At 35.3% G+C, this 24,845-nt stretch overlaps 1 protein-coding gene across 13 annotated transcripts in view; it reads right to left on the bottom strand.

Moving 5' to 3' along the window:
• Positions 1–24,845, bottom strand: part of PRRC2C (proline rich coiled-coil 2C) — a 95,564-nt gene that overhangs the window by 44,247 nt on the left and 26,472 nt on the right. For 10 of the 13 annotated variants that reach the window (XM_070768156.1, XM_070768150.1, XM_070768160.1 and 7 more), the window contains exons 2-14: positions 23,059–23,224; positions 21,990–22,167; positions 20,323–20,432; positions 19,110–19,235; positions 17,160–17,380; positions 14,321–14,403; positions 13,578–13,711; positions 13,410–13,497; positions 11,787–11,931; positions 10,906–10,959; positions 7,405–8,038; positions 1,050–1,219; positions 372–621 (exon numbers count right to left, since the gene is read on the bottom strand). In XM_070768156.1, coding sequence (XP_070624257.1) covers positions 372–621; positions 1,050–1,219; positions 7,405–8,038; positions 10,906–10,959; positions 11,787–11,931; positions 13,410–13,497; positions 13,578–13,711; positions 14,321–14,403; positions 17,160–17,380; positions 19,110–19,235; positions 20,323–20,432; positions 21,990–22,167; positions 23,059–23,170 — 2,305 coding nt within the window. In that variant the 5' untranslated portion in view covers positions 23,171–23,224. The remainder of the gene's footprint in view (positions 1–371; positions 622–1,049; positions 1,220–7,404; positions 8,039–10,905; positions 10,960–11,786; positions 11,932–13,409; positions 13,498–13,577; positions 13,712–14,320; positions 14,404–17,159; positions 17,381–19,109; positions 19,236–20,322; positions 20,433–21,989; positions 22,168–23,058; positions 23,225–24,845) is intronic. The other 3 variants (XM_070768153.1, XM_070768159.1, XM_070768155.1) reach the window with 2 other exon arrangements.

The following is a 24,845-nucleotide window of genomic DNA, read 5'->3' as shown; positions in this document are numbered from 1 at the left end:
AGAAAAAATAGCTGTAATATATAACATATGCATAAAATTAAAATGCTGAAACACCTGAAAGAATGAAAACAATGCAGCAAACAATAGATACTGTAACTAAGATAGTAATTTTTCCATCTGAAATTTTTGAAGTAATATTCACAAAACAGAAAGTACAGTATTTTGGTCTTCCACACTGTTGGTATAGTAACTGGAATTTAACTACTCTGTGCTCAAAGATGATATATCATTTTATGACTAAGAAGTCTTATACAAGTTCTTACTAGATTTTCACTCTCAAAGGAAGTAAGACCAAAATTGTGGGGAAAATGAAAAACTCTAAACTTGCACAACTGCAAGTAAGCCAGGAGACAATGCCAATTTCAACTTACCAGGATGAATGGGTGGAATATCCATGGCAGGTCTACCTGATATCATCCGAGGATCCATGTATGACTGCATCATGAGCCACCTTGGATCAAAACCCATGGAAGCCAAGTGCTGGGGGTGAGGCTGCATGGGCTGGTAAAGAGGTCTGTGTGGTGGTGGAGGGACAGCACTGCCGGATGGCTGAGAAGGAACCGTCTGCGGAAGCACACCCTGCTGTTGCTGCTGCTGCCACTGCTGCTGCTTCATCTGTTCCTGAAAAAATAGGCAGGATCTCACATTTTGAGCCTTTAGTTCCATGTGATAAATTAATACAACCAATCATATTGGAAAACAGACTTTTTTGAAACCCTAAGGGAAAAGAACTCAAAACACATTTGACAGTGAGAGATGGCAAGACAAGAGAACACAGGTTCAGTTATGACATTCTGCCTTATACTTGAGCAACTAATCACTCATTGATTTTACTGCAAGAAACCATTTCCTAGAAAGGAAGATGAGGCAGAAAAAAAGGAACGTATAAAGCCCATATCAACAAACTTTTACTAATTTAAAAGAGGCAAACTTTTCAGAGGAAATTTGTATGTTTTGGGTATTTTGAATTTTATGTTAAATTATTTCTCATACTACTGAACAATAAACCTTTCAAACACACGTACAAGATAAAATGTTTTTATTGTTACCTGCTGCCGCTGGAATCGTGGTGGTAAAGACTTCTGAAACTGTTTAAAATAGCCAGATAATACAGCAGGCCGAGGCTGAGACCCTGATTCTGGTTCTGGTTCATGTGCTACCTGCGTGGTCTCTTTCTCACTGCGATTGCTATCTTGTCTAGTGAAAACTGGGTCATCCTCTGTCCAAAGAAAAGGTGAAAGAAAATTATACTCATCTATGACACTTAACATTAATACATGCTGTTCATACTGGAGTGAAATAATCAGACATATTTTAAAAGCTAATGAGGAAGAAAGTATCCTTACTCCAAAACACCATTTTGTATTTTAATATTGGTAACCATCAATGCAATGAGGTAACGTTAGTTTAACAAAACCTCAGATTTTCTCAAAGCTGGATTCTTAAGACAGAACTCACATGCCCAGATGCTTTATTATACAAAAGTCTGTATTTGATATTTTGTGATAATAAACCATTTCAAATTCTATTTTTCACTGTTTCAATAAATATTAACACTACTGTCAACATTTACTTGTGGTTCACTAGCATTTAGATGAAAGCAAGAATGGCCTATAAATACTTAAAATAGAACATGCTGGTTTATAAAATTTTTTTGATTAGGGGACTATTATCTATAGATATAATATTAACTAATGATAATATTATAATGATAATATAATTGATATATTGATATAATTGATAATATAATAATATAATGATAATGATAATATAATGAATTTAACTATGATCATTCATTTTAATGATCATAAAACGAATGATCATGACAACCAAATGATCACCAGTATCTTCAAATATATAAATCATTGTTCTATGTAAAGGGTATCAATTATGATACACAAAAAGGAGAACCACACACATCCCTTCAACCAAAAAAAGTTCTCATCCCAAAGAAAACCAGAGTTATATTCATTCTAGAAAATGACATTTGTTACAACTACAAAGCCATGTTATGTTATAAATTCTTTTCTTAGAGAATCAGAGGTGAATTTTAAGGGGAAAGCTAATGTAAAGTCAATGTAAAACCACGCAGTAAAGAATCAAAAGTCACACTTTGTATTACATTCGATATTAAAAATGTTTTAAAAATGATAAAATATTAAGAGGGAAAAGACAGCCAAGAAGGTGCAACACTTAAAAATGAAATGGGTACACCTTACTGGTAAACCCAGCTAAAGTTAAATTGCCATCAGAGGACATATGAAATGTGAATGAAAATACAAGTGCCACTAAATAATGATCACTACAAACAAAACTAAAATTAGTCCATGTACAATATATAGTCGCTGTTGACGGTAAATTAATCAGGGTCAACACATGTATTTGCTTGCAAAACTATGACTAATTAAAGGAATTTCCTTATTTCTAATTCATGGTCTTTTCTCACTAATTGCGAATAAAATTCTCAAAGATTGTTCTTTCAGAATTCATCAATTTTAAAGTAATAAAATATTTTTCATTTCTGTGGTGAGAACTTTTGCTTTACCTTTTTTAAGTGTTTTGAGCTAAGTGCTTAGGATACATAATAAAAGCCCATAATCAACATCAAATTATCTCTAGACTGCTTAATATAAGAAATCTGTGAAATGTGGTAACTAAACAATCTGCACGGGCTATATCTTATTTTCTAAAAAAGTTGAGATAAGAAAAAGTTGAGATAAAACACTCTTACTTCTCTTTATAGTGACATTAAGGACCAAATTTGAAGGCAACTTAGAATACAGATTAAAAACTTAAAGGAAAACTTTAAATAGCTTTATAACTTCAAGCAGCATTGTCTTATAGAAACAGCATGAGTTTTACGGTAAAAAAAATTTCAGTATTTCCATAACAGAAATGTACTGAAATAAAACTATTTCTATCTTAAATCACTGTTAACTCTACTAAGATGAAACTTTAAATTTGGAGCATAGTTCTATTAATTAGAGTTTATGATCCAATTTTGGGAAGAACACATCAGCTGATTATAGCTAGCAAAGGCTTTTTTTGGGGGGTGGGGGGGTGCGGTGCCACACATCAACAGGTATGAACCCATGCCTCCTGTGATGGAAGCACAGAGTATTAACCACTGGACCACCAGGGAAGTCCAGCAAAGTTTTTTTTTGGGGGGGTGGGGAGGGGAAGCATTCTGGTAAGCATATAGATAACCTATGAAAGCTTTTATATATCTAAGCTGGTAGAAAAACAAATATGAAATTATGAACAGAGCAGTCATTTAATTATGACAATCCAAAATTCCCATTAAACTCTATTCAACTTTAAGTTTTAGAGGTATTAACCCATGTATAAACAAAGGAGATTTCATTTAGTTAAATGCTGTGGAATCAGAAAAGAGTAAAAGAATCAGCATCTATGTATGAAGCCAATACTATTTTGCTGACAAAATAGAACTGAAGGTCATCTAACTATATGATATCTACAATAAACTCACTTTAGATCCAAAGATACAAATAAACTGAAAATGAAAAGACATTCCATGGAAATAGTAACCAAAGAGAGCAGGGTGGCTACACTGAGATAAAACTGACTTTAAATCAAAGTTTTACAAGAGACAAAGAAGGTCATTGCTAATGCTAATGCGAAGTTGCTTCAGTGGTGTCTGACTCTGTGCGACCCCATAGACGACAGCCCACCAGGCTCCGCTGTCCCTGGGATTCTCCAGGCAAGAACACTGGAGTGGGTTGCCATTTCCTTCTCCAATGCATGAAAGAGAAAAGTGAAAGTCAAGTTGCTCAGTCGTGTCCGACTCTTAGTGACCCCATGGACTGCAGCCTACCAGGCTCCTCTGTCCATGGATTTTCCAGGCAAGAGTACTGGAGTGGGGTGCCATTGCCTTCTCCGAAGAAGGTCATTAAATACTAATAAAAGGTTCAATACAGCAAGACGCAACAATTATAAACATTTACACACCTAGTAACATGACCATCAAAAAAAGTATGATGCAAAATACTGGGGGATACATACTTGTACATTCAGAGGCTTCAACAACCCTATCTCAATGATGAATAGAACAGCCACAAAGAAGTAAGGAAAAAGGACTTACTAAACCAACTAGACCAACTCTGGGCTTCCCTTGTAGCTCTGCCTACAATGCAGGAGACCCAGGTTTGATTCCTGGGCCGGGAAGATCCCTTGGAGAAGAAAATGGCAACCCGCTCCAGTATTCTTGCCTGGAGAATCCCACGGACAGAGGAGCCTGGCAGGCTATATAGTCCATGGGGTCAAAAGAGTCAGACATGACTTAGTGACTAAACCACCACCAAACCAACTAGATTCACAGACATATACAGAACACTCTACTCAAAAACAGCATATATATTCTTTTCAAGGACATTTTCAGAACAGACGATGTTAGGACCCAAATTAACTCTCAAAAGAGTTCAAAAGACAGATATAGAAAAGTTTTTTCTCTAACCAAAATGGAAAGAAGTTCAAAACCACTAGAGAAGTAAGGAATATTCATAAATTTGTGGAAATTAAATAAGTTTTTTTTTTTTTAGTTCTACCAGTTTACTGCTACCAGCCCATCTCTCTCCACCCTCATGCATGCATGCTCAGTCATGTAGCCCGATGTACTGCAGCCCGCCAGGCTCCTCTGTCTATTGCCTTTTCAGGGAAGAATATTGGAGTGGGTTGCCATTTCCTTCTCCAAGAAATTAAATAACACTCTTAAACAACCAAAAAATTAAAAAAGAAAGTGCAAGGGAAGTTGGAAAATACCGAAGAGATGAATGTAAACGAAAACACAACATAAAAAAACTTACCGGATGCAAGAAAAGTAAAGGGGGGAATTTATAGCTATAAATGGTTGCATTAAGGAAAAATAGGAAATCCTCAAAATCAATAACCCAGAGTTATGACTTAAGGAATGAGAATAAGAACCAAACCCAAGGTACCAGAAGGAAATAAAATTCACAGCAGAGATCAAGAGAGAACAGAAAAATAGAGAAAAATCAATGAAAACAAAAGTTGGTTCTTTGACAAGCTCTACAAAATTGACAAATATTTAGCTGGGAGAGTAAACTAAGGAAAAAAAGACTCAAATTACTAAAATTAGAAATGAAAATGGGACACTACTACCAATCCTACAGAAATAAAAAGGATTATGAGAGAACTATGAACAACTGTACACCAATGAACTGGATAACCTAGATGAAATGTACAGTCTCCCAGACAAAAACATCTACCAACACTAAAAATCACAAAGAAATATAAAATGTGAACACTTTTAACTAGTCAGGAGATTGACCTGGCAATCACAAATCTTGCAGCAAAGAAAAGTCCTGGACCTGATGGCTTCATGGATGAATTCCACCAAACATTTAAAAAACTAACATCAATTCTTCTCAAACTTCCAAAAACTGAAGAGGAGGGAACACTTCCTAATTAATTTACAAGACCAGCATCAACATGATACCAAAGCTAAACAAAGACACAAGAAAACTGCAGATAAATACAAATATCTCTTATGAACACTGATGCAAAAATTCTCAACAAAATACTAGAAAACAGAATTTAGCAATATACTGATAGTATACTAATTACCAAGTGCGATATATTCCTGGGATGCAAGGATGGTTCAATATATACAAATTGATCAATATACTACACATTGACAGAATGAAGGGAAAATAACATGATCATCAAAATTAATACAGAAAAGGATTTTTGACAAAATTCAACACATTTTTATGATAAAAATACTCAAACCAGGAATAGAAGGAAACTACTTCAACATAATAAAATCCACTTATCAGAAACCCACAGCTAATACCACACTCAATGTTGACAGGCTGAGAAGTTTTTCTGCAAGATCAGGAAGAAGACAAGGGTGCCTCCTTTTGCTTCTTTTATTCAACTTAGTATTGGACAATTTTGAGGCGTTCAAGACTGCAGTGGAAGAAGTAACTGCAGATGTGGCAGAAACAGCAAGAGAGCTAGAATTTGAAGTGGAGCTGAGATACAACTGAATTGCTGCCATCTTATGACAAAACTTGAATAGACAATAAGCTGCTTTCCAATGGATGAACGAAGAAAGTGGTTTTTATGAGATGGAATCTACTCCTTGGGGATGACTATGAAGACTGTTAAAAAGACAACAAAAGATTTAGATTATTATTACATAAACTTATTTGGTAAAGCATCAGCAGGGTTTGAGAGGACTGACTCCAATTTTGAAAGATTTTTTGTGGATAAAATTATGAAACAGCATTGATGCTATAGAGAAATCATTTGTAAAATAAGAGCCAACTGATGCAGCAAACTTCATTGCTATCTTAAGACATTTGCCACAGCTACCACTCCAACCTTCAGCAACCACCACCCGGATCATCAGCAGCATTAACACTGATGTAAGACTCCCTCACCAGCGAAAAGATGATGACTTACTGAAGGGTTAGTGACGGTTAGTATTTTTAGCAATAAAGTATTATTAAGGTATGCATATACTATATATATATATATACACACATATATATATATTTCTAAAGAAAATGCTACTGCACACTTAATAGTCTGTAGAATAGTGTAAACATAACTTTTATATGCACTGGGAAATCAAAAAATTCACATGACTTGCTTTATTGCTATGGTCTGGAACAAACCTGCAACATCTGAGGTACGCCTGACTCAAAAGAAATGAAAATAGGGTCTCAAAGAGATATCTGTACACTCATAGTCACATCAATATTATTCAAAATAGGTAAAACATGGAATCGACCCAAGTGTCCATCAACAGATTGGGTAAGCAAAATATGGTGTGTGTATGCATTTATATGATGAATTAGTAGATTTAAAAAGGAAGGAAATTCTATCCTTTCTTTTTTTCTTTCACTCATGCTACAACTGATAAAACTTAAGGACATTATGATAAAAATGTCAGTCACAGAAAGACAAATACTATATGATTCCACCCACACGAGGCACTGACAACAGTTACAATCACACCCACAGGAAGGAAGCAGAATCACCACCCAGGGGCTGGGAAGTTATTGTTTAATAGATACAGAATTTTGATTTCACAAGATGAAAGGAGTTCTGGAGATAGATGGCAGTGATAGTTCATTATGAGTGCTTTTAATATCATTTTAATAAAAAATGGTTAAGATGCTAAATTTTATGCTACATGAATTTTATCATAATAAAAAAATTACAGAACAAAACCCACATTTTCAAGTATTCAATTAAAAAAAAAGTATCCAATAAAATTCAACCTATAACCAAAAAACATCAATCACTTTTATTTGGATTACATATTTTAAAAATATACAAACATACAACATTCACAATATAAGTAATAGGAAGCCTTTTGCAAAGCTTATTTAAGGACAAACAAGACTATCATACCTTTGTTACAGCTGTTTTCACTTTCTGGTTTTTCTACCATAGGTTCTGAAGTAGGTTCTTTGTGTTCAGTTTTTTCATCCACTTTCTCTCTGTCTCTCTTCTCCAACTCACATTCCTTTTCCTGTTCTTTCGTCTTTTGCAGTTCTTTTTCCTTTTCTTGCTGCCGTTCTAGCTCCTTCTCTTTTTCTTGCTTTCTTTCCTTCTCCATTTCTCTCTGTTTTTCCTGTTCTCGCTCCAGTTCTTTTTCCTTTTCCTGTTGCCTTTCCCTTTCTTTTTCCCTCTCCTTTTCTTGCTCCCGCTCTTGTTCTTTTTCAAGTTCTTTCTCACGTTCCCGTTCCTTTTCTCGTTCTTTTTCTCGTTCCCTTTCTCTGATTTCCTCTGGAGAGGGTTGTTTGTCCACTATGCCAAGCTTTTCATCCAGTCGTTTAAGTTTCTCTGCACATGCTGCTTTCCTTTGTTCTTCCATTCTTCGCTCTTCCTCTTCACGCCGTTTACGAGCACGTTCCACTGCTGCAGAAAGTTCTGACTGCTGCCTTCTTCTTTGCTTCCATATTTCATCTTCATCTGGGACCTGCTGCTTGGGGGGGAAAGGGCCTGGTCTTCCAGGTACTGCCTGTCGGTCTGGAGGAGGATGCTGAAATTTTAAAATAAATTCTCAGATGAGTATGACAACACAGGATATATCACAGACATATAGCAGGAGCAAAATTCTCCATGGAATATCAGAAAATTTCCCTGAAAAACATACACATTAAATGCAAAATCAATGTGGGGAAAATAGTATATCCAGATAAGTTTCTAGAATAGTTAATCCAGCCATCTAATATTATCTGAGCTGAGTAAAACTAGAAGCTGCCACAACATATATTTCAAAATCTAAATTTAGAGACAAAGGAAATTTAGAATATGAGTGCTTTAGTAGTAACTGCGAGAGATGGAATGCCTAAAGAGGGAGAAAAGAATCCATAAAGATGCAACATGGCACCACATGAGCTGAGATCGGGGTACAGTTACAAGGAAAGAGTGGACAGTCAAAGATGCTAAGTGAAGCACATAGAGACACTGCTGCTGCTGACACGCCAAAGGAGAAGAAATTCCTAGAAAGCAGGCTGGGTAGAGAATTCTTTTTTTTGAGAAGTCTATGTTTAAAGAGAGATTCATATCTAGAGCCCATGGTGGAGAGGGGATCACCTGAGAGACTGAGTTTTACTGATTTAATTTTCAACTGATGTGCTCTAAAACAATTACTACAAAGTCTAAAATCAATGTCAGCAACTATACAAAGACAAGCAGAATGAAAAAAAACACATGAAGAGCTGAAACATCAAGAACTTAAAAATGTGCTTTAAAAATACTGATAAATAGCTACTAGGGTGAAGAAACCTTAAAAGCCATGTAACTATTCAGAATTCCTACAAAAGAGATAACAATGATATGGTGAAAACACTGGACTGAATACTAAAAACAACCAACCAAAGAAACAAACCATAAATCCAGACTCTACCATTTACTAACAGTTTATCTTAGAAAAACTGCTTCATCTCTCTGGTATTGTTACTTAATCTATACCTCAAAGACAAACTGCAAAAACAAAGTAATTATATAAGCACACCTAATTTACACAGGGTAAGCATTTTTTTGAAAAGCAACTTTACTGAAGTATAATTTACATAAAATGTGATACATATATTTTAACTGTATAGTTTGATGACTTTGGACAAATGATAAACTTATGTAACTACTGCCCCATTCAACATATAGAGCATTTTCGTCAGTCCTCTGTATGAATCCCTGACCCCATGCAACCAGTAATCTACTTCTATAGTATAGAGTAGTTCTGCCTTTCCTAAAATTTCACAAAAATGAATACAATAAGTTATGTTGTTTTGTATCTGGCTTCTGGTGCTCATGGTAGGGATTTTGGGGTCAGTGTACAACAACTGTTCGCTGAATTCTATTGCTGGATACTACGGCATCAGAAGCATACTGTTTCGTCTGTGGACGGACATACATTCGGATTGCTTCTAGTTTTTAAGTAGGAATAAGACAGCTACAGACATTCCTGCTTAAGTATTTGTGTAAATGCATGTTTTCGTTTCCTTTAGATGAATACCCAGGAATGGAACTGCCAAGTCATATAGCAACTATGTGTTTCTCTCTATAAGAAACTGCCAAACTGTTTTCCAAAGTGATTATAGGTTTTATGGCTCCATCAGCAATGTATGAGGGTGTCACCTGCTCTATATCCTTGCCAACATCTGGTGCCATCAGCCTTGAAAATTCTGGACATGTAACAAAATTTCAATGTGGTTTTAGTTTTCATTTTGCTGGGAACTAAAGATGTTGAACATTTTTCCATGTGCTTATTAGCCATCTGTATACCTTACTTTGTGAAATGAATGTTCAAATCATTCTGTTGGACTTTTTGGTCTCATTGTTGAGTTGCAAGAGTTTTTAAATACACGTACGTGCACCCCCCCCCCCCAACCCAATATAAGTTCCTTGTCAGATGAATTACTAGTATTTTTCCTGTGATCTTTTCTTTGCCTTAGAGATGTTTTTAAAAAATCAGACTGATCAATCTCTTCTTTCTAATTCATGTCTTTTTTGTCTCATCCAAGACATTTTTGTTGGCCCAAGTTCATAAAGACTTTCTTCTACATTTTCTGCTAAATGTTTTAGTTTTAGCTTGTATGTGTATAGAAATGCTACAAAGAGCATGCAGTGGTTAAAAGGAAAATGACTAGTGCAGATGACGGTGATGGTATGTGCACCTATCACATCAGAGTGATCAAGGAAGGAAGGCCTGTGGATTGTTAATATCTGTGATACTTCAAAAGCAAAATTTTAGAAGGATGGAGGGACGAAGAGATTACCTATGCTAACTGCTGCTGAGATTAAGTAAATGAATACAGGAGAATGGATTGTGGCAAGATGGAACAGTCATTACTAATCTTGATAATAACATTTTTTCAAAGGTATACTGGGAGATCAAAGTATAACTGGAGAGGGTTAATGAGAAAGTGATGGCAGGAAGTGTAAAGAACTCACTAAAACAATTTTGCCATGAAGGAGAACAGAGATATAGGGAGGAAATTGGTGGTGGTGATGGGGAGGTGTGAACTGTAGTGAGTTGAAGAAGGGTTGGAGTTTAAAACTTTTTTTAAAGGTGAGAGACAATATTACTGGTAACCGACAAAGATGGGATCCAGGAACAAGTAGAAAGGTGGTCCTAAGGAACAAGGACAATAGAAAAAAAGTCAGTACAGGAAAGGTACTTGATTGGGAAGAACAGGTGCTTCTTTATTTTCTTAGAAAAATTAGGAGCATGCTAATGAGCTGAGAAGGAAGAGGGAAAGCTAAAGAAAGAGGTGCAGCTACAAGGTAAGGTTGGTAACTATTTCATAAAAATTATCAATTAGAAACACAGAACCTTTCCACTGTAACAAACAGGGCAAATAATACCTACAGTCCATTAACAAGCATTTAATTAAGATTTACCTGCTGTGCAAGCAACTTTGGAGGTGGTGGCAAGTGTGATGATGGTCCACGTTCCTATTATAAAGAAAATAATTTTTACAAAATAAGATAAAAAATATCTACTTCAAATATTTCTGACTGTAATGTTTTTCAGTGAGACCAAAAGACTGCAAAAAGTAAAACATCATTACTCTTTTCCTTTTTAAATAAAAATACATCAGTCCCTATAACTACATTCTATAGAATCACTCAAGCATTTCAATAAAGTTACAAACACAAAATAACTTTGTTAAAAGTAGATTCTTAGTGTGAAAATCCTAGAATTGTAGCCCAAGTAATCTGGCTGTGGAGAATTATGCCTTTAATTTCAAATTTTTATTTATATAGGTCCAATTCTTTTCATGGAATTTTTTTCCTAATGGCAGACTAAACTTTTTAAGTTTATATAAAGAAAAGAAACATTTAAAACACTGGAACCAGATATGAATGGATTAGTTACTTGTTTTTATATTTCAGGATCTCACACACACACATATGAAGATATGGTCTATATTTCTCTGTTCATTCATCATTCCCTATTATGTCAGTTAAAAGTCACACAAAATACAGGTTTTACTTAATAATTAATTTAAAAAACCTGCTTTTCCAGAATTCACAAATTTATTTTCCAACGACTCACCAATGGCTTATGAAATTCAAACTTGTGGTTTAGCATATACTACTCGACAACTACTAGTTCTTACACAGCTCTTATTGGTATGCAATAAGTCTATGGTTTATGTCTCTTTAAGAAAAAATATATAGTTTCCATTTCCTAAGTCTTTTTCCAACTCCATGATTATAAGATTAATTTATCCTTGTCCCTTGTCTGCAGTGACAAGAACCTCATGATTCCCACAAACCTGATTAAATGGCGGTCCTTTCCCATAGGGACCTTTTGCTACTGATGGCTGGGTAGGTATCTGAGAAGATGATTTGGTGTTGGAAACTTCATCTGGTTCTTTTCGGTTTTCAGTGTTTTCAGAGGCTTTTGAACTTTGATCCTCACTGAAGAATCAAAACCCAAGTGAAATAATAAATAGAATAGACAAAATATAAATGTTAAGTAAATGCATTTTCTCAACATAAAAAAGACATTACTTTCATTCAGTTTTGGGGGAAAATTCATTAAGGAATGAGGTGGCTTTTTAATTGAGCAGTGCTAATTTATTCACTCAAGAAATATACGCTATTATCTGCAATGAGATGGGGCCTGGGCTTGGACAGATTATCACAAGATATAAGCTGCAATGCCTGGGCTTGGCCAGATTATCACAAGATATAAGCTGCAATAGAGTACTTGTCAAATACAGACACACCCACTTGACACACAATATGATTCCATCATTTTCTATTATTCTATTATTCTCACCCAAAACTCTCATCTGAATGCAACTAATACTCCAGATAATTAATTATTCTCATTTACTCTAATTTGTTCTGATTTAGTGAAAAAGAGCAATCAAGCTATAGTATTTTAAAAGTAATGACAAATCACAGGCATCTCACAGCTGATAATCAAACAGCAATGTATTACAACATTATGGCTGAAAAACTATACCGATGTGTACATGCAAGCTCCTGTTTAAGAGCCCAATTTTTATGCTTTATGACCCATATATTCCTGACCTCGCCCCATGTTTTTAAAAAAAAAAAAGGAAAAGCTCCCATTTCCCAAGAACTTATTGCTCCTTGTTAAGTTAAAAAAATCAAAGACTTGAAGCAGCTGTTGTAACCCAAGTAAGTTTTCTCCAGTTTCATAAATATGGATCAGGTCAAGCAAGTAAAAAGTTTTAAATGATCCCTGATACGGTGTCTCAAAGTACCTCCATTAGATGACAAGCATCTATGCAGTTTTTAACTTTTTATTTTGTATTAGGTATAGCCAACTAACAAACAATGTTGTGATAGTTTTAGGCGAACGGGTTAGGGACTGAGCCATATAAACAGCTTCTTTTAAAAAAATAAGTATTTTCTTTAGAAACATCAGACTCTTAATTCCTTGATTATTCATACTTTGAAACTTTGGCTCATCAATCACCTTCCCACCCAGTAAAAATCCTCGGAGTAGGACACAGAAATTCTATAAGCAGGGAACAAATACCTATCAATGAAAACTCTTTGCATAAATGGCTCATGTGGGACTTCCCTGGTGGTCCAGTCGTTAAGAATCCAACTGCCACTGCAGGGGACATGGGCTCACTTCCTGGACTCCCTGGTCCAGGAAGATTCCAAATGCCAAGAGGCAACTAGGCCCACAGGCCATAACTACTGAAGCCCGCACTCTCCAGAGCCCGTGCTCTGCAACAAAAGCCGCCACCGCAAAGAGAAGTCCGTGCAAGACTAGAGAATAGCCCCTACTCGCCACAACTACAGAAAGCCTGTGAGCAACAAAGACCCAGAGCAGGCAAAAATAAAATTAAATAAGTGGTCCATGTTACATTAACAAATTCACACTATTATTAGTAACAGATATCACAACTTACCTGCTGTTTTCTTTAGGACTACTACTTCCTTGCTCATCATCATCACTGAAATTCAGCTGTTCTGTATAATCCACTTCCATCTGAGCACCTATTAAATTAAGGAGAATTCAGACTGACTGTTTCAAAGTGTATAAAATCTAAAAGTGCTTTATTAATCTTGTCTCCTACCTGCCCAACCTTCGTCAGCTTCAGCATCTAGGTTATCAAATTTATCAAGCTCCTTCAGTTCTGATGCACTAAGGATGGAGGGACGTTCAGGCTCAGAGGCCCATGAAGGAGGTGGGCCTCTTCCTCGAAGGCCTCTAAGCAGTGACAGGTTATGAGGGAAAAAGGATACCAAGTTTTAATGATACTAAATTAGGAAAATAGTAAAAGACTGGAATTTAGTTAACTTCAATTCAACATTAATGCTTTCTACATGGTAATATACAAAGTATTCTGCACTGGCATGTGTATGAAAAGACTTTAAGATTAACACATAAATTTAAGACAATACATAATGATGTTTCTTATGCAGATATTTAACAGCAAAATTTTCAAGCATTTAAAATAAAACAAATATACATTAGAAGTCTATATGGCTAAGAGTTCTATTCATCTGAAAATAAAGAACTTGAAGGAAAATCATCATTCAGGAGGATGCTCAAGGTTTACAATTAAGGAAAAAAAGAATGGGGGTTATCAACGTCATGGAAGGAAGACGGAGTAAAGTGCCATCCATTTTGGGGGCCACAATTTTCAGTTTTCAGAATTTTATGTCAAGTGATTTAATGTTTTAGAAGATTAAAGTATTTTTGTTCTATTGATGAAAGTTAACCAATTACTTGTTGATGACAAATGTACCTTGAAGACAGAATAATAAATCCCCACAATCTACTCAACCTCCTGAAAATCTTAACAAGTAGTCTTACTTGTTTGTTTCAGATAAAGAAGGTGGAAACCTCATGGGACCATGTAGAGGAGGATAGGCCATCCTAGGATACTGCTGAAACATCTGCATAAAGGAAACAAAATTGGTAAATTTAGCTACTAAGTTATTTAAAAAAAAAGGTTACCCCTAAGCCTGAAATTATAATATATAGAAATTATTAAAATAAATAGCACTGTGAATACAGAATTTTATCTACTGGTATAGATTATCATTCACTGTCAATAACAAGCCATTTATAAAACTACTGCCTCTACCAAGTCATTACAAAGAGGTAAGAACTAGGACACATCATATTAAGAACTTCTGTTATCTCATTAACAAAGTTACATAAAAATAACTGCACGGAATTGAAAATAAACACAACATGCATGCACCTCAGAAAACTTCAATTTTCTTAACCAAGTTTAAAGATGTGAAATGATACAACGTGAAACCTCCATCCTAATGCAAGAGTAGAGTAACTGAGAGCAGATTTGTTGGTAAAGAACTCAGTTCAGATACAAGGATAGCCCATAACCCGAGGAAGGTGAGGGAGGAAGTGGGCAGGCAGCTAATTGAGGGATTTTCTATGGGTAGGGCATAAGTGGATTCTGAGCCAAGTTATTACACAGATAGTAGTTACATAAAAAGACCCAAAGATGATGCTCTCCATGGGAACTTGGCTTTGTGAATCTGACTTTAGGAAAATTTGTAAGATAGATTATGAAGACAACTAGTAATACCAAGGGAATTAACCTATGATTTATAAGGGAAGAAATGTCAAGCAGTGCTTGGTTATTTACTCTGCTCATATCCAGGTTAAATTATGTTTAAAAAAAATGAAATTGTATTACTTTAAATACATAATTTATATCCTGAAATAGATTAGTTTTTCTTTAAAAACAAAAAAACCATTAGATGAGGAAATTACTTCATACTTGAAGAAAAGCTATGCTTATATGATTGTGCTATGTAAAGAAGAAATTTCTAAGAAGGGTTGGGGCAACTGAAACTCAACTGGGGCAGCTTTGTGTTTGGGGAATACTCCAGAGAATTTTTGGTTCCATCTCACTTCCACACTGAAATTAGCAAATAGATAACTGGAGGCAAATGGTCATAGATTAAGTTGCATTAGATCCTTCTGCTGATTACTTAGGCATAGATATTATGTGGTGGTAAATGTTTAAAATTTAGGAATTTGCCTCAAGAACATTGTAGAAACAACTTTTCAATATATAATATTTTTAAAAATGTTTGTTTAGTGAAACACTTTATTTGAATAAATTCATTGATGAAATTGGTAACAGAGCTCACTTGATCTTTCCTCTTACCTTCCCTTATCCCACCCCCACATCTGGAAATTCAGGGGTCCTTGGAAGCACAACTTGAAAAATACCGGGAGACAAGTATTTGGATACAAATCATTACTCAAGGTCAGGTTAGCATTTAAGACCGATCTTATTATACACTCCAATAATTAAAGAAAATATTCAACAAGCAATTGTACTAATAATTGATTTCCCTCTATCTTAGAATGGTTAAATAAAACGTAAATTTATTTACTTGAACACATGTAACTCGCCATACAATTTCACAGTAGACTGAGAGCAAACAAAAAGAGGGCAACAAATTTATAGGAAATACAGGGGTCAGAAGTATATATAGTAATACATACTTTCAAAATTAAATTTCCCCTGCCACTCTTAGGTTCTTTTTTTTGAGGTGGGGGTGCAATGTGTGGCATGTGGAATCTAATTCGCTGACTAGAGATTGAACCTGTGCCCCCTGCACTGGGAGTGTGGAACCACTGAACTGCCAGGCAAGTCCCCTCAGAAATATACATTAAATGAAACTACAAGGACAGAATCAGCAAAACCCAGACTGTGAGAAACTCCACGGGTAACAAACTGTGATAGATATGCTCCAAAGAAAGTAAGAGATGGAGGCAAAGATACCCATAGATAACAAAAATGCTAAGAAAAATACCAACCAATCTCAAGAATAGATGGTATCTGGATCCTAATTAAGAGACAATCAGGGAAACTGGAACAATGACTTAGTATTTAAAGAAGAATTTTTTTTATATGTGTGATAATGGCACTGTGAGCTTTCCCCTAGTCTTTCTCTTTTAAAATCTAATCTAAAATATATATGGATGAGATGATCTACTAGGATTTGTTTAGTAATTCCAGGTGGTGAGAAATGTAAGTGAAACAAGATGTACCACAAATTGGTAATTGTTGAAGATGTATGGCAGATAGGGGAAGAAGAAAGTTCGTGCTTTCTTTTAATCATTTCTATTTTTGAATGTTAAAAATATTTCATTATAAAAAGATTTTAAAAACACTTAAAGGTATATTAATAAAAACTTCAGAACTAAAGCAGGTATTAACCTTTTTTGTGCCATGAACAACCCCTTTAGCAGTCTGATAAATCCTATGGACATCATCTCATAAAAATGTTTTTAAATGCATAATTGAAAACACAGGATTACTAAGAAATTAATTATACTAAAATTCTGTCCCCACGATATTTAAAAAACAAAATTTGTGATACAGTAACATGCATGCTTCAGTAAGTAACACTAATAACTATTTTGAAGTTATGCTGAGTATAAAAACTATTTGCAGTATCTTAATGTAATGTTACATGATGCCTATAAAGGATAAAACTCAGGTACTGCTGTGATTGATTCCTAAATTCATAATCAAAGGAAATGTTAATTTTTAGTTAGATGTTAATGAAAATAAAGACCTAAACTTTTCCCCATTCCAATTCTTCCCTTGGTATCCAGAGCAAAAACCTCTTATTTAACCCCTTGCTGATTCAACAATACTCACATAAGGAGGCATCATAGCTCTGTATTGCGAAGCAAGGGCAGGCTGTTGTCCATTCAGTTTAGCCTGTGGAGGACCACAAGCTATCCTCTTTTCTACCACTTTGAGGATATCACTTTGCTCTGATGTTCCAGCTGTGCTTTCATCCTGGCCAGGCTTTTCATCTTGGTCAGATGTTAAAGATGAACTAGCAGATTTGCCACCATCTCTCCAACAAGCAACATCTGGTGTGAAGAGAGATAGGAAAAAAAGAAAACAAAGAAAATCTCAAAATGGAATAGAGTGAAACCAAGTGAGGCATATTTCAAGAATATTTAATCAAGTAAGCACAGTGAAGGAACAGTAAAGTCTAATCTACTCTGTACTAGAAATCAAGTAAGCATAGTGAAGGAACAGTGAAAGTCTAACCTAGGCTGTACTAGGTATCTAGGCTTTGAAGGTGTTTAGGTAGTCAGAGCAGTGACTTCCAAAGTAGAGAGGATACACCTCAGAGGGTACCTCCAGAAGCAAACACTGGGGTTGGGGAAGAAAATATTAGGAATTCCCTATCAAGCTTCACCAGTTTTTGATACAGAGATTAAAATCAGTTATACCAGAGCAGTCCTGAGGGAAGGGAGTTCTATACCCCAAAAGGATTGATAGTGATGCATGCTCTCATTCATTTTCCATCTATTACTGCCTATTACATGTGCCCAAGCGCACAGATTTAGTGTCTGTGTAACCTGATTCAACTACATGTAACCAGATAAAACAGATAATTGGTTTTACAAGGAAACCCTGTTTGGTTCCAGTGGTCTCTACTCCTTCTATTCACACCTGGTGTAGTCCACTCAACTGTGTCCCAGGATTGGTCTGTGCAACCTGTAGAGTAAGACAGATGTGTTGGCGGTCTTCTCTGAAAACAGGCTATGAAAGCCTAGGGGTTTCCATCTTGAGTGAGAGATGTCTGTCTGTCCCTCCTTATTTTTTCTGAGGAATTCATGTTGTGAGCTGCCCATACACAAATGAGCCATGAGAGAGCTTGACACAGTACGCCTAGTCAAGTCAGCATCAGATGAAGGCTTCACTGTAATTTTGATGAGAACCAACAAAACCTGAGGCAGAACCCCCAGCTAAGTGGCTGCCAGATTCCTAACCCTCAGAGACTGAAATGTCCAGTTCAATTTGTTATCTTACTGCCAAATACATTACACAGCAACAGATAACTGGTGAAAAGAAACTAAACAATAGTGGAGTCGACACTACTATTCCTAATATAAACTCATCAACCACATAACAATAATTAAAAAAAAAATTATCTACTCAGATCTGATAAGAAATAGCCAAAGAAATACAAAATGTATCAGGTTATAAAAAAACATGGATTTGTAACTATTACTGCAAAGAGGAAAACCCTGTACAGGGTCCAGGGTCCTTTGAGGTATCTGTTAACAACACTATGAATCCAACATAACTCATTAGACATTTTAAAATCTCTCAAAGATTTTACATTTCTATTTTTATTTTCTGCTTTATAATGCATATAATACAAGTATCTCTTACTATTTAAACTGATTAGCTCCTCAGTTTGAATTCAGAAAGCAAGGGATCCCTGAATATTAGCAGAAAGCAAATGAATGGATAAAATTTATACATAAACATTTGCATATCGGGGAGGTTTGCTAAAAATTTTTACTATTGTAAAAATAACCAAATACTGATGTAAGTTCTCTAGTCATTTTGTTAAAATGCTAACTTTTGATTTAGTAGGTTGGTGTGAGGCCCAAGACACATACTTCCAACAAGTTCTCAAACTGATGCTGTTCATGTAAAAACCATACTTAAGTGGCAATCAATTATAGTTACTGTCTGCCTTTTCAAACTACATACAACAGCAGCAGGCAGGAGGTTGTATCAAAACAGAACACAAATATAATCTCACTCTACACTTTTACTAAGAGAAAATATTCTTACTTGGTGGGCGTAAACTGGGTCCAGGTCCATAGTTGTCATCATTTGCTTCTTTTTCTTTTTTTTCCTGATCCCCAGCTGCCTGTAGGCTGGGAAATTCTTGTTGAAAATGACTATTCACCTGGATTCCTAAACATTAAAAAAAACAACAACAACAACATATAATACTGAAGATAATACAAAAACCCTTCCAGGATAGAGCTCTCTCCTTTTTCTGGTAATTTATTCCACACTGCAATGGTGACTGTACATATCCATAAAATTTTCAATTTATCTAGAATTAGAATCCCTTGGAAAGTTAATGAACAGCCATGAGGAGAAAAAAAAATCTGAGAAAGGAATCTGCCAGACATTGTTCTGGCAGACTCATTAAAATTGGTGCAGCAAACGAGGAGAGTTTCACTTCTGTTTCTCTTTTATTATGACTCCTTTCATTTTCAACACAAGTTAAATTTTTTTGCTAATAAATAACACTAAGAATCAGTTCAAACAACATTACTAAAACAGAATTTATGAATCAACACTACAAATATGGTGAGGCTATGATGTTTTTGTTTAACTGCTGAGATACTGATGGCACCTCACTATTCACTCATTTGCCTATCTACCTGCCTGCCTATTTTACACTTCTATAAACTAAAAGAACTGACTTCATTAGCTTGAGTGCCTAGACGGGTTTCTCTGTATGTTTTACAGACATATTTGCAAGTGGGGAAATTAAATTTTGTTGGGAAGCCCATCATTCCTAGCGGGGAGGGAAGTATTACAGCTACTATCCTTGATGGCTATTCTCCTAGATCTTCTCTACAATGGAAACTGGGAGTAGCATGCTTGAAACAGAAAAGGTTAAAGGGCACGGATGGAGATTAATATGGTTTACAGCAATCAACATTAATGTCTGGGTATTTTCTGTCTCAGAACTGAAGGCACAAGATTTTGTCTGGTTACAGAGGGTAAAGACAGAGTAATATGGGGCTTGGGGTATCTTAAAGACTACTTCTTTGATTCCTATTACTGGCTCATATATAGGTCTTAATACTGAAACTTAACTAGCCCAAGAGATTTTTTTAAAAGATCCTTTTTTTTAAGGGTCTAATAATTTCTTTTGACAGTGTTCTCTGCCCCTGCCAAAACAGTATAATTTGTCCCTTATCTTCTGTCTGGCTGTTCAGTAACTATCAAGCCTAACCAGTTTCCCCAGCTAATGTCTACTTACCATCTCCTTGCCCACCTTGCTTGTTACTGGCCCATGATTTGGGAGCAGGTGCTACTTCTGGGGGAGCTGCAACCCCAGGTTTTGGTTGTGCTGGTGGAACTTCTGGTGCTCTTAAAAAAATATGAATCCATTATTTCAGATATTGTATGTTTAAACAAAATAAATATTTCACTTAAGCTAAATCTGTATATAAATGATTTTGGCTACATATTTACTCAGATGCACCCCCCTATGCTTTCTCTCTGCAACATTCCTTTAAAAGAAGTACACCTATTTTTGTCCTCTTTTATTTCTACCCTTGAATAACCCAAGGAGATGACAGCTTTGTTTTTAATTTTGGAAGGAAAGGAAGGGAAGAGGGAAGGAAGAGAGAGAGAAAAAATAGAAGCACTCATTATTGAACATAGCTACCAAAAATTACTTTTGAAGAAGTAAACATTTATAATTAGAAATAACATTATAGGCATACATACAGTCTGGATTGGTGGGATTAGCCAGGAGCAAAGGCTAATAAGCAAGCTCTCCATTCAGCAGTCAATAGGTTCACCATTATATATTACTATTAATCAAAAGAAGTCATAGCAACCTGACTGATGTGTCCCCATGAGTAAAAGGTGTTTTACAAGGGTCTACAGTTTCAACTGACATCCCTGGTGGCTCAGATGGTAAAGCGTCTGCCTACAGTGCGGGAGACCTGGGTTCGATCCCTGGGTCGGGAAGATCCTCTGGAGAAGGAAATGGCAACCCACTCCAGTACCCTTGCCTGGAAAATCCCATGGACCGAGCAGTGTGGTAGACTGCAATCCATGGGGTCGCAAAGAGTTGGACACGACTAAGCGACTTCACTTTCACAGTTTCATTCAATCCTTGCAATGAGTTAAGGCTTAAAAATAAAACAGTTAACAGACTTAAGAAATGCAATATATTTCTGGTATACTCAGACCTAAAACTGACTTGCTACTACAAAATAATTCTATTAACTAAGAAGTAGAGAACAATAAGCCTTTGATAAGGTTCACCCAAGTAGTAGCATTTATCATATAAAGCTCCTCAGAATCCAGAGCTTTAGTAATAGTTATAGACAAAAAGTATCAAGCACTCATTTTCTTGTCTATTTTTAAAAATTACCACTACTTGGCTTGGTCATTCAATAAACCAAGAGCCCTGCATAATTCTTGACACAGAATACTAAATACTAAATATTTATTGAATGAATTATGATTAAGAGGGACATTACTAATTCCATGCCAGTTTTCTTATTAATTCTTTATTCATTCAAATAGTATTACTTGATTACCTATGATGTACATCAGGTAGTTTCAATGAGGCAGACAGAAACTCTAAGCTTTGTGGAAATTATTTAACAGAATGACTCTTAAATCATAGAAAGAGAATGCCTGATTTGGTGAGGAATAGGAGGGAGCCTAACACAGTGTACGATAAAAGGAAAGTTGTGACCAGTATTTCTGTCATCTGTTCTGCCCTGACACCTGAAAATACTGCCACTAAACCCACTCCCAGTAAAAATTACACTAGAGTTGACTATATATAAAACATTTTAAAGGGCATGATATATGTAATACACATAGCATATCACCTAGCACATAGAAGGGACTCAAACATAAAGAATGGGGAATGATTTCATTTTTTAGTAGACTTTGACTTACTTTTCTTCTTCGTGTTGCTCTTGTTTTGAAGCCCATCCTGTGCCGTCTTTAGGTACAATGTTCACATTAGGATCATTGCCTTTGTTTTCTGCTTTGAGACTTGGGAGGTTAGCAGGTGGAGGCATACGCCGAGAAATACCAACTTTTCCAAGACTCTGTAATCCATGGCGAGCTGCAACTAAAGATCAGTAACATCAACTTTCTTAGTAACTATTTTATTCTTAAAACAACACAAAAGACAATAGGAATTAATGGAATCTTGAGCTATTATTTTCTAATATTTTAAGAAAAAAAATTTAAAACTAAGCCACAAACCTGCAACATGACCCAAGGAAGAAGTTGTATTCAAATTAACTATCAAGTCACTGAACAGATGCTTGAAAAATTCTAACAGCTAAACTAACTCTATAAACTACAAAAAAGAAAACACTGACAGTGCTGTTTTGTACTTTTTCCCAAGGAACTGATTTTAAACTCAAAACTTCATACGTGAAACAATAAATAAGATACAAAACAATCTCACAGACATATAGGACAGACCTGTGGTTGCCCAGGGGAAGTGGGTAAAATGGGAGTTTGGGATCAGCAAATGCAAACTAGTATATACAGAATGGATAAACAAAGTCCTACTGTACTCAATATACTGTGATAAATCATAATGGAAAATGAATATAAAAATGTATATATATGTATAACTGAATCACTTTGCTATATGGCACAAATTAACAAACACTATAAATCAACTACATCTGATTAAATTATTTTTAGCTTTATACCTATTAATCTCATTAACCAAGTCTCCCCTTTGGAACCATACAGTTTAACTTATTTTCTGCTGACAACAAACTGGAAAAAAATAAACATTTTAAAACATTTATAAACTTTTAACTTTAAAAACTTCATATCCCCTCATAGATGTGTATGTACATAAAAAGCACAATGCAAACAGGGCTGCTTTAACACAGGTTTACCTAGATCCTAACAGCAATAGCTCTAGTATGTGATTTAGAGTAATAAAATGAAACCATGAAAATTATAAAAAACATAAAAGCCACTTGATTTTACTCACCTGTGGTTTTCTGAGTTTCTAATGATTTACCCTTGTAAGTATTAAATAAACTGAGTGTCGCATACTTTTTCCCATCCTTTGCTTTTGTGCTCTGGCCTGACTTCTCCGACATTTCGGTGGAAACTCATCGAGTCTAGAACCTTCTGCCACACCCCTTAAAATCAGTCTGTAAGATTAACAGAAGAAAGAGAATTAAGGAGGAACATTTTAGTTTACTAAAAACTTAGTAAATTCAAATGTTCACAGAAATTCTGAAAAATAAAAATGAGATGTTAAATCATTCTTTAATAACTCACATTAATAATAGTTTCATGAGCCTGTTTAATACTATAAAATTCCAACAACCAACATGTGACAAAGTTAATCAAAATAAACTGCCATCTGCTTGGTGAGTATATTATTTATGGTTTGTAACCACTTAACTATGTATAGAGAATATGGGTTTTAAGCCATACTGAGATGAACAGTTGAACTACAGTTAATCGATGGAGAATGTCTTTCTGTGTAATAAGCAAATATTATTCAACCTAATAGGACTGAGATGACCGGCATGATCGGCTTACACATATGGAGTCCAAATGTGACAGAAGGATAACATCCTTTTCTTATAAACTGCATGCCTGTGTTTTCAGGCAATATGTGTCTAACAAGAATCTTTTATTTAACAGTCTAGAATAGAAAGAACATTCTATTTTCTATGCATTCTGCAAAGGGTAGAACACTCCCTCATAAATCTAAGACACAATATTCTATTTCACTACAGAGTAAAGTGTTCAAGAAATAGTGTACACTTGTCAAAAGTCTCTGTATATATGAGAAGTAAACAGTATTTTAATGAACATTCATATACAAAGAGAATGTTCATCTTTGGAATTAATATACCCTAATTAAAAACTAGCCTAATAATACACAGGGGAGGTGATACAGATTAGCTCTCATACTATTTCTCTTCAATTTATTAAGATATACATTATCAATCTTAGGAATTGTTTCTTTTTTTGTGCATGTTTGCTCTATTTGTTTTGAGAGTAGAAGTAGGGCAGGAGGTAGTGACTCTAACAAGAAACCAACAATAGCTAAAAGCATGAGAGCTAAAGACAGTACAAAATAGGATGTAACGCAAAAAGCATTCGAAGTCAAGGAACGCCTGAGTAGGTCCTATCATCATAAAGATCCTTTCATGTATTGGTTTTACATTTGTCAATTACAGAATAAGCATCACATCCAGAGGTATGATTTTACATTCATATCAGCTAACATACAGTATTCATGTGGTTCCATAAAGTTTATCTGTAATCTTTACATCTATTATCTCATTTTAGACTAAAAATGTTATGATATAGTTAGTATTCTGGTTTTTACAGATGAGGAAACTGATGTTCATAGGCAAATGAGACTGGCTTTGAAATCAAGGCTTCTGGTCAGTCGGTTTATACCATGCTGCCTCCTATAACTAATTACTTAGCTTCTCCAAGTATACATTTACAATTTGAAATAAATTGTGTAAATCACTCACCTGCAACCAAAAGAACTACATTAACACATAGATCGCTTGCAATCATAGGTGCAAGGATGTATATAATTAATTTTATCCCAAGGGTGCTAATGATGACAGTGTGAAGACAGCTATACTCAGAGAATCTCTCTTGTTGACACATTTTTACCAATAACATGGACAAAGATATACAGGAAGACTATTCCTCTCCAGTGACAAAAAAGAGGACAGTGCATATTCACTAGATGACAAAATTAAGATTCAAGGGGATCTTTCTTCAGGTGAAAATAAG

Source organism: Bos indicus, chromosome 16 (genome assembly GCF_029378745.1).
Source record: "Bos indicus isolate NIAB-ARS_2022 breed Sahiwal x Tharparkar chromosome 16, NIAB-ARS_B.indTharparkar_mat_pri_1.0, whole genome shotgun sequence".
Taxonomy (NCBI): Eukaryota; Metazoa; Chordata; class Mammalia; order Artiodactyla; family Bovidae; genus Bos; species Bos indicus.
This window is presented reverse-complemented; position numbering and strand designations above follow the sequence as displayed.